This window comes from Neodiprion lecontei, chromosome 5, assembly GCF_021901455.1.
Source record: "Neodiprion lecontei isolate iyNeoLeco1 chromosome 5, iyNeoLeco1.1, whole genome shotgun sequence".
Lineage (NCBI taxonomy): Eukaryota > Metazoa > Arthropoda > Insecta > Hymenoptera > Diprionidae > Neodiprion > Neodiprion lecontei.
In genome coordinates, this window is record NC_060264.1 from 20,369,606 (window position 1) to 20,390,272 (window position 20,667).

General features: G+C 37.5%; 1 protein-coding gene and 1 long non-coding RNA gene across 3 annotated transcripts in view; one reads left to right on the forward strand and one right to left on the reverse strand.

Annotated features, from left to right (window-relative positions):
- The first annotated feature begins 4,982 nt into the window (after positions 1-4,982).
- On the forward strand, positions 4,983-6,192 carry LOC124294815. Its single transcript, XR_006904741.1, has 2 exons — positions 4,983-5,281; positions 5,953-6,192. It is a non-coding gene; the product is annotated as an uncharacterized LOC124294815 (long non-coding RNA).
- LOC107226398 (alpha-1D adrenergic receptor) overlaps positions 5,239-20,667 on the reverse strand; it is a 145,467-nt gene continuing 130,038 nt past the window's right edge. The window contains exons 6-9 of one of the 2 annotated variants that reach the window (XM_046742110.1): positions 15,188-15,403; positions 10,513-10,809; positions 9,119-9,287; positions 5,239-8,908 (exon numbers count right to left, since the gene is read on the reverse strand). In XM_046742110.1, coding sequence (XP_046598066.1) covers positions 8,849-8,908; positions 9,119-9,287; positions 10,513-10,809; positions 15,188-15,403 — 742 coding nt within the window. In that variant the 3' untranslated portion in view covers positions 5,239-8,848. Of the gene's footprint in view, positions 9,288-10,512; positions 10,810-15,187; positions 15,404-20,667 lie in introns of both variants that reach the window. The other variant, XM_046742109.1, reaches the window with a different exon arrangement.

The window sequence follows — 20,667 nt, forward strand, 5'->3', positions numbered from 1 at the left end:
TCAGAAGCCCAAATAATTTTACGGAAAAAAAAAATTTGGCGTGAATCTGCATGCATTAAGTGAATTTCATCAGTAATTCATTATTTAAAATTTTATAATTCAAAGACTGAAATCCAAATCAGAAATCAAATAAACGTGAAGTGAGTCAAATTGTGTGTCAATCTGCCCCATTTTACAAATTCAATCAGCATTATCAAAATTGCGAGAATTGTGATCTCTAATGGATAAAAGACCGGTTGAAAAAAAGTCATAGATTGTCTGGTTTGCAAAAAAAATCAGGATCAAGGCAACACATAATAACGTATATTGCTTGAAACGAACAGTAAAAAGTGAAACAGCAACGAAGTTAAGGATACTGTTAGATCATTTTGAGGTTAGGTGATAGAAGAAAACGCGGCGGAACAAGGCAGAAAAAAATAAAATTGAAGCGATGCTGGTTCCGTGATAACGAAACTAATGTATCATGTTTGATATAATATCCCCCTCTACTTGAACAGCATTCATCATCGCTCGAACCGCCCAGAAGTCGTTATTCCACACATGTACGCTGCAGGGAAATATATCCTTCAAGTTTCCAGAGGATCCCTTTCCTCCGCAGGCGAAAAGATTCAGTTATAGAAGCTTTGCGGAAGGTTACAGTGCTGAAAAGTGGGTGAGAAATAGAAACTTCGAAGCGGAAACGGAAATGGAAGGTAAAGATCGAATGCCAAAACTGCGAAAACTGGAACAAAGACCACGATCGAGTTACATCGAGTTTAATGTCTTTCGTTTCCACATCGGAACAAATGAAATTCAGCAAGTTGTAGCTTCCCAATGATCATTCCGAGGGCAAAGTTGTACTGGACATTTTTATTCCTCGTTCGATTATAAAATGGTAGTATTTTTTATCCAAGATTCGTGCAAAGTCTGATTATTTCTGCTAGATTAATACGTCGGCGGATTGTAGTTTTGTAACTATATGTCGCTCCTTCGGTGAAAGTGATTTTTTTTCGAGTTGAAGAATTTTCTGCAGTTGTGAAAAAAAATTAAGAAAGAATATGACGTAGTCGTTGGACAACGAAATGAAGAGTTAAAAATTTAGTTAAAAGTTACAAGTCAGCTAAAGTATTGATTCAGTAAAAACGGAATTTATCCTCAGTCCAAAGACAAAAAAAAAAAATTAAAATTATCACCTCTAGATAGTTGAATAAAGAAGAGAAAACTTCAATGATACTTTGCTTTCAGAATGACTTTTCAAAAGCTGCATCTTACTGAAGTTTTCTTTTCTTTTTTTGCAAATACAAAAATGTTAGAGGTTATGTCTTCTGATAATTTTCGATTATTCACAAAGAATAGTTTGTGGAAAAATAATCGAAATTGTAATGAAATTACAGAAGCATAATGACTGTGACTAAAACCTTCTATTTATAATACCGATCGAAAACTTTGACTAACAACAAATATTGTTAACCGTGAACACAATTTAATTTCTCGAGCTATGGACAACGGCAACATTTTGGAATTTAGAATACTTGAACGGAAATTAATAAGGTGAACGTAATTTGCAAGCGATAAATTAGTCAATGGTTAACGAGGATATATCATCCCGGATGGTAAACACACTTCGTGATCGTTACAGGAAGAGGAATATGCCTCAGACTTTGATGGTATAGTCCAAAATTCGAACTACGTAACAACGATTTCTTGAACCAATTGCACCGTGTCTTCATAGAGTTCATTTACGATGATTGCAGGCTTAACCTAATACCAGCGGAGGACTTGATGGGGCGTGACGAAACGAAGCCTGCACTAAAATCCGTTTGGTTCTGAAATCTCGTCGCCCAAAACGGTCTCGGAATTTTCGCGAAGGAAATGCCGGCGGGAAATTGTTCGGAAATCTTCGTTCAAACTCTACGAAAGGAATTCAACGAGCCTTCCACCGATTCGTAGGCGGTATACTTTCTTGCTCATCACACAAAAGAAATTCCCGTCTCTTTCCACCGAACGAACCGCATCGACACAATAGACTCGAAAATTATAAACTTTTTCTTTGATGAAACAGCTTGTGAAATCGTACGGAAATATGAAAAACACTAAGCGCAGAAATGTTCAAGTGTCAAAAACTTTTATTGCCGATCAAGTTCGCGAATTGAATTGAATTCAATCGGGTTTTCATCTTTGAAAGCCTTTCGTTCCTCTGCAAAAGTTCCGTGCAAGGCGTCACATGCCTATCATAAACTTTTTTTCACGTCAAGCAACAATCGCATGTTTATTAACTCTTCTTTCCGACTCGGCTAGATTTCTCGCTGAAAGAATATGTTTATTTTTGGTCAAACAGTTACGCACTCTCACCCTCCAGGATCGCATGACCCTTATGAGCGAACATTTTTGGAATAAGAGAAAATCCTATCAAGAATTTCTTCATCGTTTACACAGAATAATCAGTAACAAAAACGTGTTTATTTAATCTAGCTACAAGGAGAATACTCGAAGTGTGCAAAACTCACGATTCTTCAATATTACATTGCAACGTATCACAGAATGAAGAAAATCGGTGAGGCACACCTTGGGTACTTTCCTTGAGAGAAAATCACTAAACTATGAATCCCAACAATCGAAGCAAGCCTCTGTGACCATGAAGTTAGAAGAAAGTGGTCATCACGCTGGCCTTAAAAATGCCTAGAGGAAATGTTCTGAGATCGACTTCTCGACCAGTTGGAAAGCTGCATGTACTCAACCTTATTCAGTCATACCAATTTAAGCTGACTCGGCAACAGGTGTTCTACGAAGCTTCGTGTCGACCTCTGCTGGAAGCGCCACATGCTGAACTGTTACAGGCTTTGTTACCGTTTCACAGAGTGAAGTGAAGGTCGAAAACGATTTTTCCAACAGAATTTAGCCTGCTATGCTTCCTGCTATGCTTCATGGGTCGGTAAATATAACGCGAGGATGGTAAGCCATTGGCATAATAATTCCAGGAATCAATGGTCGAGTGGGTACAAATTTCTGCTCCAAACTGAGTCAGATTCCTACGTTACCTCATGTTGATTGGTACAGAAGGTGATTTCAAGAGGAAGTCTGCATTGACAGTTATTCATGAACCTTTGAGTATTATGAATCATAATGTTCGATTTAGCCCGCTTTGCCGGCCAAGATTTGGCTAATTAACTGAAAGTTAGCAGGCTTAAGAAATTAGCCAGTTAAGATAGTTCACCGGTTAACCGGCTAAGCCGGCGAAAAATGGATAATCAGGTAATTTTAACCGGCCAAACCTAAAAATGCAGAAAATCGACAAGAAAATGAATTTTTCATTTTTTGGATTCGAACTTCTGACCAAAATACCACATAAAGAGAAGTTTTTAACCGAATCCAATTTTAATATTCATCAATTAATATATTAACTACAGTTAGGGAATAATGCGTATTAGATCATTCGAAAATATGAAGAGCTTAGTAAGTGACTTTGAAAAGTTAACCCATACAAGCATCAGGATTTGACAGACGTTAATTTTTATAGCTAGTTTAGCTGATTGTCATTGATTGATCAACTTTTTAGGTACCTTGGACAATTGAATGACAATAATTCTGTAAAGGCGATATAATAAAACTCATTCTAGTTACAAGTTCGAATCTGAAAGGCGAAAAATTCATTTGCTTGTAGATTTTGTACATTTGTAGGTTAAGCCGGTTAAAATTAGGTAGTTTGGACCGGTCAATTATCCGAGCCAGTTAAGTTTCAGCTAATTAGTCCAGTGAACTTTCTTGACCAGCTAAATCGTACACCACGGATTTCATTTTATTTGAATTATCAATTTTATTTGATTCATTTTAGTTGAAGGTCGGTAATGATCAGCGGTGAAATAAGAAGGTATCAGTACTGATTGAATTCCTAACTTGTATTATTCAAAATGTGTTTCTTTTCAAATGTATATTTAATTTTTAATTTATGGTTAGAAAATTTTGTTAAGAAGATAGTGCGATTGCAGATAAATGTCTGCTGTTTAATTTTTCACAAATTAAGATAATCTGGCAATGCGTTAGTAACACATACCAAGAGAAAGACGCTTTGATCTTGTCGCACCATTGAGAACAATGTCGATGACTCTATTATGAATAATTGAAAATCAGAAATAAGTAAGCTATGGTATCTATAACACTATTCAATTGATTGTCTGACAACGAATCAGAATATTTCAGGCCCAACAACAGCGTAAAACAATTTAACACTTACAGGTAAACGATACCGGAATAATTTGATTCGACAGACTTAGCAAACGTACCTGCAATATTTCCAGACGATATTCCAGTGACGACAATTTGTTTTTCTCACCACCTCACCACTCACCGAATGTTAATCTCGCACTAATACGATTATGAGTTTACCGTCACAGCTTCTAAATAACGCGACGTACGTAAGTAACTCGAGCACATTGGGCTGCGCGCGCTCACCAAAGACAAATGACGAAAAACGCCGTCGCTCGCCGTGTGTCTACCTATTCTGCCCGAGTGTTGTGTAGTAGAGTCTGCTAGGACGGATCAGAGGACATATTTACGACGACTGTACACAATAAAGTGCGAATCGGAGTTGAACTGGCTTCCTCGAAATGGTGAACGTACATTTCTTCAAGGTTTCCGAGTTATTCCAGTTCTAGTCAACATCATTTCGCACCCTCGAAAATCACTTGTACATACCTCACTTTAAGTCACTCGTCGAATTTTACCGCCGCAGAAATACTATTATGTATTGTATGTTACGCACGCTGTATAGACTTTACAGAAACAATTGAATACAAGTGTAATATACACAACTGCGATTGACGTTCGACTTGCCAAAGACGGATCACACCACCAATAAGCGCCGTCGTACACTCTTTCCATCGCTCTCACCGACTGGTGTGAGGTGTGTTTTGATTCGGGAATCCGAGTTAAGCCTGAAATACCGTTCCTCACCCTCCTCACCTCAAACTGAGCAGGCATGATGAATCTGTGTAAGAGGTGATTATGAATCTCATCCGATGTCATAGATTCGTTTGTTTGTATCATTGTCAAAATGTGATATATCGTATATCACCAGTTGGAAAATCAGTTCATTTTTCAGCTGCCGCAAGTTCGTTTTCTCACTGTGATGTTTTTAGTAATAGCCTACAGCAATCGATAGGACGAAGCACAGAGGTTACGTTAATTTTCTTACCCACAGAGCTGCGCTACAAGATTTAAGGCTGTTGTTTGAAGAGGGGAATTTTTTGTCAATCAAGATAGTTGAAGAAATCATGTAGCATTGCTTTATTGGATTCATTTACACGTAAGTAATTATTTAAACCTTGTATTTCCCGTGAACTTTCATTGAAACAATTATTCTACGATATCGATTGAAGTCAAACAGCGTTAGAATTTGAAATTTAAAAATTTTTTTTTAATAAATTTCAAACTTACGAGATCATTTGTATGTAAGCACTCCGATGGCAAAATTGTAATTAGCTGATTATTTTTCTTTTTATATACTACTGAATCTTTGTTTTTCCTTCATGTTGCAGTTTGGAATATCAAAGAAAGTGATTTTTCTGGTCAGATAAATTGTTTTGAGAAGATTTTGCATTTTATCAATTCAATCTAACTGCGGTTCATCGTAGCGTTGATTTACAGTATTTCACGAATATTTCTTAAATTTTTCCGTGCGTGATGACACTATTTAATTATTTATTCTATTATGAATTAATAATACTTCCTGGCTAACATTTCGTTACATCAATAACCTTACAAATTAGTTTTTTTTCTATATCGTTATAATTATTGTTACTTTTGTTACATTCCATATTATTGAATACTGTTATTATAGCTATTATCATTATCATTATACACAATGTAATTTTAACACTTAAATACTATGTATCTATATTGATTGTGGCGCAATTACAGTGGTCATTTATATATACTATCCACGTATATAATTTCATATATATTATACACTTACAGTAATCCTTACGTATAGGAGATCAAGCATGGTAGCTCGCATACTTATCGACAACGAACAGGATGCGGTACAGGAGGCCTCACCTCTGTACATTTCAGTGGGCCAGACCGATGATCCGGTACTCTGGTCAAGTATGACGATCGCGCGTAACACGCCGGATTTTGTTTATACATTCAAACTGACAAACTACCATGTAATAATACCTAAGAAGGAATTTAATAAATCTAGTCCGTGTTAACTGATTCCCTGGTGCTTTATTTCACTCCACTAATATTATACAACAAATAAAACAAAATATACCGACACATACCATATTTGGCAATTACTAAGAGGGACCACTGAACGGTACGATGTTGAAATCGCAAATTTTCCTACAAAGGGGTAAACTGGCACTTTTATGACCGAGGGTGATGTTTCCCAGTACGAGTCGTAGACGAGTACTACAAACATCACGCGAGCCCTTACAAGGCCTGCCCCGGAGGTGCACAAGATACTTGCTATCACAAATGTATCGAAAAGTGGATTCTCGTTAGGTGTAACCATAAACTTATAAAGATAGACTGAGCGCTTCTATAAGAGGCACTGACAATTACATATAAAGGACAGAGATATACCGGGAGTACTGCTCTCTCTTTTCAATCGGCGTCACGGTGGGAGACAACGGAGCAGTGGAAGTGGAACAGCTATAGATATAGGCGCATAATTTCGCCTCATTCTCCTGTGCCGCCTCGATCCCCGCCACAAATATCGTCAGAGAGAGAAAGGAGTACTCCCGGCATTTTTCTGTCCTTTAAATGTTTGCTTCAAGCGGCTCATAAGAGCGCTCAGTCTATCTTTATAAGTCTATGGGGCTAACACATGCCTAAAATCGCCGTTTACAGCGCTGTTGCGTAGTCTGAAATATATAAAACACCCTGCATCGCTACGCACGCGCACTTTGCCGCATAGAGTACTGTGCACCACTGCGCACGCGCACTAAAAAGTACTGTGCGCCACTGCACAAGCGCACTCGAAGCAAACCGGGTGAGGCTAGGTTTTATACACAGATGCTGCAAAGCATTTCAGGTACGTGTTACGGGCATCACAACTCGTTTTCGACGCAGTCGTGAAAAAAAATATTGTATAAAATTAGTGACGAAATTAGGAAATGGTGATTTGCGTGCGAGCTTCGCACTTGCCTCTGGTTCGCTACAGACTCGTGCTCGCACGCACTCATCAGCATTCCCTGGTTTCGTCATTTGTTGCATAAAGTACTATTATATGACACACCATGTTTTCCGAGCCTCGGTATCAAAAGCTGTTACGTACGCGAAAACTATGTCGTATGCGAAAGGTGTTTGGTACTTGATCGTGGTGGGGTCCAGAGGTTCTACCCCCCGCTCCACTAAATCCCGGAGGGACGTTAAATGTAGTTTTTAAATGATTATTAACATAAATTATGAGATCCACGTTTAAGCCCTAGGATCCCGAGAAGGGATTTAAAGTATAATTCAACTCCCTGGGGCTTAGTACGTACTACTTAATCCTACGTCAAGACGCACCGAAAAGCAAGGAAAACATGGTAGTGTATAAAAGTTTTTGAACGAAGTCATTCTTCATTTTCAGATGGTAATTTATTTATTTTTATCTGATTCGTAAAGTTTATTCGTACTCGTTGTTCATCTCTAGTAATTTCTTGCGCTATCGTAATATTAAAATCACTTAATCACTTACACAGAGTATTGTCTTAGTTTTTAAGGGGAAAAGAATATTTAAAAGTGAACCAATCAATGAGGACTTGAATCAAAATGTAGTCATGAAAGAAATTTTGTTTCAATTACTTGTAAATAAAATTGTCGGGTAGAGGAATTTCGGAAAAATTGAGATCAGTGTGAAAAAATAATAAATAAACAAATAACAATTCGCTGAATGATAACACGTCGTTTTTATGAAACGTTTTAACTCAATATCTAATCGATATTTCTATGCAGAGAAAATATTCTTGCTTAACGCTAACTCAGAATATTCAAAGAAAAGAAAACGTAGACTCGAATGAACGAATTTCATGCTAACACAACTGTGTTCAAAAATCATCACGTAAGCTCTTCTGGTTTATGTATATACATTCATATTACCCGTGTTTTGATTAAATTTTTATGAATCTGGGCTGGTAATCTCAAAAAATAGATCGAGCGGATGAAAATGGATGAAGTATCTCATCATTTTTTCGTAAAAACGTGTTGAAGTATTTTTACGTAATAAAGGCAAAGAACACCAAATTTCATGCTTAAATTCGGAAAATCTGTTAAATTCAATAATTCTGTAATCAAGAAAATTTTCCTTAGTTGACGGGAATTTCAGAAATATCAAATTCGGAGCTTGCTCTGTACCATACAAAAAGGAACTTTACGTTCATGCGAATCGAGATGCTAATCGAAAGGTCCAATAATCACGGAAGGAACTTTTCAATACTCACTACGAAATTTTCACTGGGAACTTGCGAACCGTTCATTGGTATTAATCATCGTCTACTGATGAGTTGAAACGTTATTTTTTACTTGGAATTGTTTCATTGCATGGTCAATATTATTTTGCGTTACCAACGATGTTTAAAACTGGTTTAAAGCAGCATCGAGTAACCATATCCCACTAAAAAGAGCCTCAACACCGCCAAGTTTCCGTCGGTAATTTACATAATTCGGACTTTTGGTCGGCAAGCGAGGACATTACTGTAACATCTGATCGATAACAGTAGATACATGTTCTCTTTCCATCTCCTCAAATAGAAAAAGGCAGAATATCTTCGTCGATAAGTCAGTCAGCTGTACCGGTTCTACAGATCGCGTACTGATCTGTTATAATTGTTGATGTCGGTAAGTTAGTCTTCGAACGCGGCAGACGAATCCCATAAGGGCTGGCTCACTCAATGGAAGCGGTTACCAACGTCCTTTTTTCGAGAACAAGGCCAAAGTTCCGATCCTGCGGGTCAACCGAAGTGTCGAATGTCAGGTTGAGCTCCTTGCACAGGGAACCCGTGACCTCCTCATCGCGAATCATTATCGCCTGGACAGATCGGGATCAGATCGGGATCACTCAACAACTGTGGTCGCGGTCGTGTTCGTGGTCATGGCCATGCTCGTGGACGAGAAAGGTGTCGCGATAGAGGGAACTCGGGGTCCTGTGCATTACCGTGACGTAGGAGCTTCCCGACGCTGGTGTCGTCGCCGGGTTTGAGGCTGGCGTCAGAAGCGGCGTTCCCTGAAGACTGATCGCCAATGGCAGGCTGCTCGGAGTGCATAGGCCCATGGCGCCTCTTCCGCCCTCTGTGACTGACCGGTATCTCGGCGGTCTCGACAACCTGAAACAATTCACCCGAAACCCATAAATCCTTCTGCAGGCTGTCTCCACGGTTCGAGTGCAACGTAGGCCGGAAAAAAGAGCCTGATAAAGACCACCCGGTTTCCGGCAAAGAGGAGGGCTTAGGACGCTGCCGTATGTCAGTATTTATTGACCCCCAGAATTTCACTTATTTTGGCTTATATCAGAGCCTTTGCATCGTTGTCAAGAAAAATACGATGTCAGCGCAATTCTATGTGCGATGCCAAACACAGATATCCTGAAACTTTCTGATTTCACGCTGGAATAACGTCGAGAAATGTATTTCTACAATTCAATTATGGAAATATATTTTCTGACGTTGTACTTTCATGATACAAAGACGGTTTTTGAGATTCATTGCCAAACTAGGTGAAATTTTATTTACATGGTCAATCAGGACTGACTGTATCATCCCGTCAATTATTCATTAGTTTGTTATCACATCAAATGTCATGATCGAGCGATAACCAAGACATTTCACATGTTTTCAAAGATTCTTGACATTTTCAGATGATTTTATAATATTATCCTAGATTCCATTGGTTTCCGAAGGATCTGGAATGATTCACGTGGAATTTTAAAAATTTCATGCGGTTTGACAGACAATATAGAGATTTTAGAGATCTCAGAAAGGTAAATTGCCATAGCTGACAAGCGTAATGGGATGAATCTTTTTTCTATCTTGTATAAAATTTGTAATCATAATCATCATCATCATTATTGAGATCAAAAATAACAGCAACGCACAATATCGTTTACGTTTATTATTCAAAAAATAGATTAAAATAATATAAAAATACCGTTAAAATATGTAATCAGTTCTCAAAGGCTTTCGCACAACGTTATATTATTCATTGTTATCACTGGCGTTCAAATTAAAATATTTTATAATTTTGAGAAGGGTTTCATATTTTCCAAGATGTCAAAATGATGAGAAGCTAAAAGTGATGACGAGTATTGGAAATGTGTAACCTCTACCGGATTCTCAACTGTCTTTGAATGTTTCAGCAATTTTCTTCTAATCACTTGAGAATATTAACCATCATTTATGAAAACCACAACTAATTAACCACTAATCTCACCAATTTCCAACACTCTCGGTTGTTTCTTCTTCGGTAAATATCTGAGACTGAATTTTTAATCAAATTTATCGTGGCGTAAGGAGCTGAAGAAAGACTGAACGGAATTAGTACAACCTAAATTACCTGGAACACCTGCACTTGAGAAGTCTTATGAAGGCGGCTCGAAAGGTGCGGTTGAACACGGTGTAAATTACCGGATTTATCGTCGACGAAACGTAACCGAGCCAGAGACAGGTGTCGACGACGTGTGAGGGCACCGAGCAGCGTGGACAAACGGCGAAGAGAATGTTGAGGACGAAAAACGGCGTCCAGCACAGAACAAAAGTGAAAAACACAAGGCCGAGCACTTTGCTTGCCTTTTGTTCAGTCGCTACCGCGTTCGCAGCCAGCGATCTCCGCTTCGTTCGCCCCGCCAGGAATCTGTTAAACATAAAAGGGCGTTTGAAGAACAGGGACAAATTGAAGAGCGGTAAAAAGGGCTCGAAATTGACGGAATTGGATCCTAGATGGATTTCACCGCTTCAATTTCCGCTACTGGGTAATGATGACATCCTTTTTTCTTTCTCTCGGCTGTTTTCGTCAGAGCTATGTAGTCAATCTGTAAAGCAATTTGACTAGAATCAATGTCTGATTGACGATTTATTTCACTGTTGAGATTTCTACGCTAATAAGCAGAAGTCACTCAATATCACTCGTCGATTTCAAGGAACATAATTTTACTCATCTTTAAGCCAAAATAAAGGCCCGTGTTTTTACCTTTTTATCGAATGGGCCTTTTTAGTGGTGAAAAAAATAATTGAAAATTTGTTTCCTCAAGATGTCAAAAATCTGAATATCTAAATTTTAGGAACACTAGTCGAGGAGCAGTTTTCGTACGTTTTTCTAAATCGTTATGACAATACCGCAATCAAATCCCGTCTGTTTTTTGGAGCAATGCTTTTACAGTTTCGTACATCTGTATTTATTCTAAGGAGAAACACATTCTCTAGTGGTAATTAAAATTTGCTAGACGCATCCTCAGTCGTTACATTGTACTGGCAAATACTTCAAATGCCCAAGAAATTGATGATCTATATCTATAGAAATGGAACGGAGATTATTCAAGGATGGTATAATTTTCCAATCTCATTGTAAAGTCTTTCCTTTGACAAAAACTTCCGAGTTTGAGAAATTCACTATGTTTGTAAATAATTTCAAAATAGTCACAGCAACCTCAACTTGGGTTATACCTCGAGTCTCCAAAGAGGGTAAGATCAAAAGACTTCAGCACTCGAAGAACAACATTTCATAACGCAGTTTCATTGCTTGAGTTCACCAAAGTACTTGGAAGTACAACAATAAATCGTCTGAGGATTTACGAGGCCTTAGATCTTGAAAGGCAGTTAGGTATAGACAACGAGGGAAATGAGATCGACTTCCGTGTTCATCTGTGATTCTTTAGTCTTCCACCGTTATCGAAAGGAACGCTGCGTCATAATGTAACGAACCGTAAAATTTGTTTTCACTGTTTAATTCAGTAATTTGCAATGGCTTACTGATCAATTGATCAGCCACCGGTGCGGAAGTTGATGTTTTTACCAAACGATTAGGCGAGAGTCAAACACAAATTCAATAATTAATCCTTGTGACACATTGTGACAGTATAAATTCAAGATAAAGCATTCGAAGAAGAATTTTGTTTCTGTAATAACTTTAGAGGTCACTAATCTCGACTTTAACACAATAACGCCGTAAAAATATTGTCTGCTGGTCCTCCGTCTAAATTTTAATTAGCCTAAAAATGTTTCATTGCATGCCACCTTGCCTTATGAGTAAATAAAAGTTCAACTGTTACGACGAAGCGACAATTTCCGTAATCCATTTGCCGGTGTAAACAACTGTAGTAGTGGCTCTGTTCGGGGATATAACGTCGAGGGTGAGGCGAGACGGGATGAGTCAAAATAATGCAGTCGAGTTCCTGCATCCACTACCCCGAGTCCATCCTTTGATGAACAAATTTCTATCCCCAGTTGTACTTCACACTCTACGTCTAATGCTTGGTTAAACTTGACTTAATTATTCTCGTAAATTTAACTCCGGATCATCATCTCCACTCTCGGATTAAGGTGTAAGCCACCTGGAGATACCCGAGCTCTCGGTTCTCACGCACTGTGCGAGCTGATGCAGAATACCCGACTAATTCACGAGCAACCCCTTTGAAGCGCTTCGCCACCTTGCGTGACTTACCTTATAATCGTCAAGATTATCATGCTGCTGCTATTTTGGAAAATGATTCAGTATTATAACTCCTAACCGGACCAAATCATATCTAACGATGTTATTTCGTTTCATATTCCTTCATCATTATACCATTATGGTTATGGCGGGCGTAAAAAAAAAAAAAAATAGTCATGCATACACATAGTCAAATTAACTTGTGACAGTAGATATACAACCAAGTGTTAATTTGACACCTGAGAGGTATTCCTGTTCTGATCACAGAAACTCAGTTCAGTGCCAATGTTAATAGCAGACCATTTTAAAACTGCGCGTAGTCCCAAAGAGTTCACTGCCTCTCAAAAGCTTGATGTGAACCGGTGTTTGCTATTAACACCGAATCAACACCAAGCTTCGACTCTGCTTATTGACACCATAAAGAGAGTGTACTTTTTGTGACTACGCGCGGTGTTAAAATGGCGTCAAATCTAACACCTTTTTTTACAGTATATATACAATTTTCATATTTCATAAGTGGCACATCACATCTGGAAACTTTTAAGACTCTGTGTAACATTATTGGATGTGATCTGATCTGGTTTGACGTAATACGTCTTAAAAATATTCTTAATATTATTTTCTACGTCTAGTTGATACGAAATTTGGTGGTGTGCGAATCCACGAAATTTTAGGTTTGGTAAAGTACAACGTAGGTTGAACGCCCGGCAATGAATAATTTTAATTTTATTACATTTACAGTAAATACGACGAGATAAACACAAATTTCAAATCTAGTATACCTTCGTACATGACTCGTATCACGACTTTATATTTTTCGGAGACTATAGAGTCGGAGTAGCTGCTTTAAGATGGAGATTCGAGTGGAGAGAAGAGGAAACAGACACTCCAAAATTACCAATGGTAATGAGGAAAAGAAGAAACTAGGAACCATGAAGTTAAACATGCAACTGAATGCCGACGTGAACAATTGGAGTGTATTAAAACTGCTGGGAGATGATAAAGATGGAGAAGAAGAAGTTGATAACGTAGAAGAAAATACACGCTACTAACGGAGGCGAGGATCAAGTTAGAGGTAAAGAAATTAAAAAATCGCGGCGTTATGACCGAGGAAATTGAGGATCCAGAAGACGACGATGCCATAAGACTTAAAGTTCACAAAGGAGAAGACTATGAAAGGAGAAATGAAAATCAATACTGAGTAGAAGCGTTGAATTAGTGAACCAGTAAAAGATGGTATAGTAAAACTTGAGGATGACCAAGAAGATTGATAAAACAGATGAGAATTGCCATATTAAAATCAACACTGAGCAGCAATAGCAAAAGAATAAGACGAACAAGAAACATCGAAATGATGAATCAGAAGATAATGAAGCAAAAATTGAAGATGACGGCGAAGAATCGTGAAATCCATGAGAATTACTAGGTAAATATCAAGACTGATTATCTAGAAAAGAGGAATAAGGATGAAGAAGAAGCATTGGATAAATGAACTAGAAGGCGATGATGATGTATAAGGTGAAGACAACGCCAAAGACCAATTAAATGAATGAGAACTACCAAGTGAATGTCAGGACCGATCAACTATAAAAAAATAGACGATGAAGATGGAGCATTGAATTAATGCACCAGGAGAGGATGACGAATTGAAAGTTGAAGATAATAAAAAAAAAAAAAATTATGAAACGAGTGAGAATTACCGTGATCAGTGAAAAAAAGATCAAGACTGATCCGCAAAAAAACTAGAATAAGATGAAAAATCAGCACTGAAGAAGAACGAATATCCCAAGAAGCGGGAATGATTATAGAAAACGATTGATTTTAGAAATGTGTAGCATTATCGGAGATTGCAACTCCAACAATCTAAGATCTGATAGCGACAATCTTAATAATGTTTATTACAGTTTGATTACGAATAAGTAGTTAGTCTCTTCTTTTCGCGGTGGAGGTGTCTAACTTCAAAGGGTAGATGCCAGCGCCGTGACGTCTCTAGTCCTTGCTTCTTCCTAGTTACTGATTGTCTAGCTTTACTTTGTGATTCGTCATCTTATTGTGTCGTCATCCTAGTATTCTTTCTATGGTCTCATTCGCTTGCCATTTTCCTTACTGTGACCACCTACCGCCTATCACTGGTACCAGTTTTTCTCATTTGCAATCGCGGTTCACTTGTTATCATGGTCCCGAAAGAGCCGGATAAAATATTAATCTATAATTTCTTTCTCTTCTTTTTTGGTAAGTTTTTCTTCACTTTTATCTGAACCATAGCACTTAATAGTTTTACTTTATCACAGATGACGACTCGACGACTCCTTGGTTTTTTCTACTGTCTAACGATTTGACTCAAATTTTAGCCATTTTGCCGTTTTCTATATAATTCAATGTAAGTTCTCTTTTCTTTTTCTTCTTGTCTGTCCCGATATTCTACAACAAGATCGCTCTTTGGCTGCTTAATTAATCACCCCCCCCCACTAGGGCCGAAACGTAAACACATGTTTGGTTTTTTATCGCAAACATTGACCTGAGGACACCGAGAAATTTCTTCAGCATTCCAAGAAGCATAGCAAGAAGATAAGAATCGGCTCACCTGAGATTGAGTGTAGTCGGTGTGACGTTTAGTTGCAATTTCAGGGTGCGAAGCTTGAAGTTCCTAGTTTCCCTGGCGATGTTTTCCGGCGTCTGAGTGCCCTGGTCGACCTTTCGCCCGCCTCTAGAGGACGGAACGACGTGATCTGGGGTACCAGGACTGTTCATCGAGAAGTTGAGCTGAGGCTGCGAGGTGCTGCCCCTCATGCTCAAGTTTCTGTCACAAGAAAAAAAGTCGTCAGGACTTCTTCGACGGGCAATTCCATTAGGCATAACAGACTGGGAGCAGAATGCTCGTCCTCGTCGAACATCCACTCACAGTCTTCGTTCCGGGATAATTGGGTTCCTCTAACATCTATTCAATCGGTCCGCGAGGAACTTTTCCTCTTTAAGAAAATCACCGGATTATCTCGCTAAACAGCTACCTCAGTGCTGTAATTACCTCCGGCACAACAGGGATTATCATCCTCTCAAAGTCGTTAACCGAATTACAAGCACTTAAAAAAATAACTTAGTTTACCTCTGCAGCTCGCCATTCTTAAGCCATTTGCAAAGCTCGAACATGGGAAAGAGGAGAATATTCTTAGGGATGTTGATGGCTCAAGAATCAATACCTCTTCCTTAAGTCGGTTACGTGTCGAGTACTCCTTAAATTGATCTATTCGGGAATTTGCCTAAGAATTATAGAACGAGCTATACTGAAATTGTAAGCGACAGCTTAGACATCAATTTTTCGTTCCAAAACGCTTCGAAATTAATGAAAATTTCCTGTCTTTGTTCTGTTTCGCATTGCAATTATCCATTTCATTCAGACGACTATATTTGCTACAATTCCATTAGTACACTTTTAATTTATGATGTTGATATCGCTGCATACTCAGTATTTTAAAATGGCACTGATGATGATTTCCATCAACGAAACGCAATTATATTGGATTGGTTATTCGAAAAAAGAATCTGTCCCACTTGTGAACTTGTAAAGAATAATTTGCTAAACAAAATATTCTACCGTGGAATGAAATTTAACAAATCTGCTACATTTGTACACTTTTGAAGCTATTAGAAATGCAAAATCTGTATTTCAGTTGTCATTCATAACTTCGGTACTTTTTTTTTTTTCAATGGTGTTTCACCAAAATTATCATAGCTTACAAATGTACGTCTGAGTTTGATGAATACTCAGTTTAAGAATCCTTCAAGGAGTTTGTCGGCTGAAAATCAATACATTGCATCCATTTTATTATACTGCATAATTATCAGTTTATTACATGTGTAACCTACGGACATATATTTACAAATGCAAAATTGTCAAGTACTGCATTTACAAACAAGTTATGAATATCAACGCTTTAATTCAAATCGCTTTAAAATGGTTTAGAATCTAACAAAACTCCCTTAATTTCACTCTACGATGATTCATTTCATTCAGAAGACACAGATATCGATTACGACCAACAAATAGTAATAATGAATCGACTGATGAGAAGAAAAGAAATATCGGTTCGAGTGACTGAAAAAAATAGTCTTTTCGATAAACGAACCAACTTACGAGTGAAAGCGAACGGACCTATTAAATATTCAACAATTTTGAAACGATTCGAAATGATATCCAGGTTTTTGTGTAAATCCGGTACTTTTAATTTTTGGATATTTCCATACATTGTCATAGCCTAAAAATATAACAATTTCACAAATACTAAATGTAAGGCCACCTCTGATGAAATGACTGGACGGTATTGATTTTGAAGAACCAATCACCGTGTCATTTTCAATAATTAGCAACCATCTTGCGCCAATTTATCCGCTTCACATGATGCAAGGAGTTGAAACGTGCGCTTGAGGATTTCAGGCGATATTTTACACGTGTTAAAGGCCGAAGAGCCGGATATCCGATGGACGTTATTTTTTGGGTCAGAATAATCCGGGGAAAATTTGTCATCAAGAAAAACGGCGCCGCGAAGATCCCACGACATCCGAGTTTCAAACTCGGAGACTTTTCGGCCAGCCGATTAGCCGCAACCAAAACTCTGTCTGAAGCTCCCGGAGGAGTTAATAAAATGGTCGGAATTCTTCCCCCTCCGTAAAATTGCAAAAAAAAAAACTTGCTAAAACCTTTGAATCATTGATTACCTGAGGGACCGTGGCTGGCTCAAGCCTTCCAAATTTCAAACGTTCTTCTTAACCAAAGTTGACTTTGACAAATCGGGAGACGCGAATTTTGTCAGGCCAACATTATTTCACGGGTAAAAACCTTCGCCCTGCTGACAAATCAAAGAGACGTTACATCTCGTAATCGAATTTAGATTACAGTTGAATTCCTACTTTGCGACATCATTTCAAGTTTTTATTCATCGTTTCGTGTGAACGGTTGAAAAAACGATGAAACATCTTCAACTAATTCTCACACCCTCTAATTTTTTATCCTTAAAGACCGAATGTCGAAAAGAGTCAACTGAAATAATAAAAATTTATCTACCTAACAATTATTTTTAAACGTCGCGATACGTCGGTTCACAAATTGGTACAACTTGCGATGTAATAAATATATACCGAAATCGCTTGCTTATTTTATTATTCTCATCTCCTTTTTTCGTATCCTTTGGTATAGTTTTTTTCTATAAAATAGATAGATAGGTATATATTTTCCTGAGTTTTCTAGTCGGTATTGCTTTTCTCTACGATATTGGCAGCTGTGACGGATCTAGATTCTGAAATATCAGGAAACTCACTGCTTAAATTATCCTAAATCAGTAACTGTGTATACAGGGTGTCCCATTTTGACTTGTACAGCTGTATAACTCATAAAATGACAAGCCAATCAAAAAATGTTTCGAATAAAAGTTGTCGGGTATCGAAAGGCTGACCCGCCTATGACCTTGACTTTAGCATTGACCTTTATTTTCAATGTTATTTGAAGGTCAACTTGTGTTTTTCAAATGAAAACTCACACTACTTGCAGATTGGTACTTTGAAACATTTTTTTGATGAGCTTGCATTTTTTAGAGTTGTTCAGCCCCGTATAAGCGAGGATCATGAGACTCATTACGATTCACCCATAATATATATTAGGTTCATAGTCCAATTTAAAATACTTCGATATGGAAGAATCTAAACATTAAAGTTCAAAATTCACCGCTGACGATAAATTTGAAGTGCATATCCTCGGTGAATAAAAAAAATTTGTAAGCGTGAATTCTCGTTCAACAAATTCAGTGACTAATCTGATATAGCTCGAATTATCAAACAACTTTTGACGATGGTAAATTCGTATGGTTAGTCGAATTTCGATAGGTAATAGCTCATTTATTTTTTGAATGAATTCTGCGGTACGAATCATCTCACACATATTTTAAGTAAGACCAACACACATTTTGAAATATGTGAAGCATTCATTTTTTACATGCAGCCTGTGTCAAATTACTACAGGTTGATGTTTTCTCGATCAAATGAAGAGCTGAATAAAAATTCAACCTCTCACAATTTCTAGACAATTTGATCACAAGCAAGATTAGCTGTGATTTTTTGGAATTGGATAAACAGTACGTACGGCTTTTGTATCACAAAAAATGAACTTTTTTTAGGGCAACTTTTTCCACTCCTTTCTCGTTATTGCGGAAACGTTGCTTTGACCGAATTCCAACTTTGATGATAAATTACACAATGAGTTACACTAGTTGCCGTGTATTTATTTCTTCATTCTTCCAATTGGACAAGGTTTTAAACGAACTGTACTCCGGATGCCTCCTCAATTTCAGACATCTGCGCATCGATTCACCAGGTTCGAGTATTAATATATATATATATACCTATATAATATGCGTCAAGCCATTACTGAGCATAATTGGCTCTCGAAGTTCAAGAAGCTTGAGGTATGATTGACATTAATAGATCCGTCTATACGCCCACTTTGTCAGAGTCATCCCATTACGGAGCTTTATTAGCATGTGGAGAAGTTCGGGCACACCATGAGAAATTTCTATTTATGGTCACTAAACGGTTTTTATAACTATTTTCACCCTTTAATTACCACACCCAAGAAATATGTAATTTCGGATACAAAATAAAAGTGAGCTTTGCATTTGTAACCAGACAATCTAGCAAATCTTACTACTCTTTTTGATTACGATCACTCGTACTAAGCTGATGCAACGATAAACTGACGATGAGGCTCTTTTGATATGCAAAATGCTTAAATTGAGCACACGATCTTGCAATAAGCATAAAAATCAGTATCGACAATTATAGTATCGCTAGGAAAAGTTAATTGTGAGACATTTTCTTGTGATTTTAGAAAATTTCATACCGTTATTGGAGCAATACCAATTCCAGTAGAATATTCTAGCAACTTTGATAAATCCAGTTTTTATCAGTGTAAGCTCTTGGGACGACGAATAAGCTCCCACCTTGGTACGAAAGCTCGTTACTCAACAGACGTCGAGAGAAACTTTTCTCAGAGCGTGATTTTGCGTTTCTCTATTCCGTACGTTCCTCGATGCTTTGCAATTCGTATATTCTGACGTATACTTTAATGTACCGCGTCGTTAGGATAAAAGAATATCATTTCCTCGATGGCGACGGATCGGCTGCCAAATGTTGAAGGGAAAGAAACACGGAATGAAAAGGGAATAAAACAACTAACCGGATAGAAAAAAGAGATTTCAATTTTTCTTTCCTCCAAATTTTTTGCAGGATTCAACGTGATCGGAGCTCTGACCGAATGTTACAACGCTTCAAAAAGCTTCTTGCTATCACTTCTTCGTTAGAAACATTACGATTTTGTGTCTAAGACTCAGATTGATCGGCATCGACGTGTGCGAATAAAAAGTTTTCAAAAATTAATACGAACTTGAAGTGATAGCAAACTTAGAATAAATTCCACCGCAAATTTGTTGAAGTGAAAACGTGTTTTCGTAATTCAATGTACACGGAAAAATCATCCTCAAGAGTTCAAAAACCCGCCATTTTTATACTGGAACCGTCAGAATTTTGTAAAACTAAAATTGTATAACTTAGCTGTGAAGCGTTTGACGTTTTGCTAAAATCTTATCCAAATCGGTCAATGAGTCTTTTATTCAAGATGCAGACAAAGATCAGTCCTACAATTTTCAAATACCAATCGTTTTATGACAGACACGGTGTGAAAGGTTCGAATTTTTCTTATAAAATTTTCATCAAATATTCGATTATCCACCAAAATTTAATAAAAAATCGATCGATCACATTTTCCCGAAACTAATGATACGCCCAACAGTTATTTCCGTTTTTTTTTTTCTAATTCTTCATTGATGAACAATGCTAAAAGATGAATATTTGTTTTATAGAACGCGTTTTCATTTTAAGGGAAATATACTTCTACGCCGTGGCAAATCTGAAATGATTGTGCCTATAAGAATATTGATAGAAATAAAATTTAGAAAAAAAAGGATATGAAAAATAGATTAATACGCAACAAATTTGTGCAATATTCAACGGTTGCCTAAA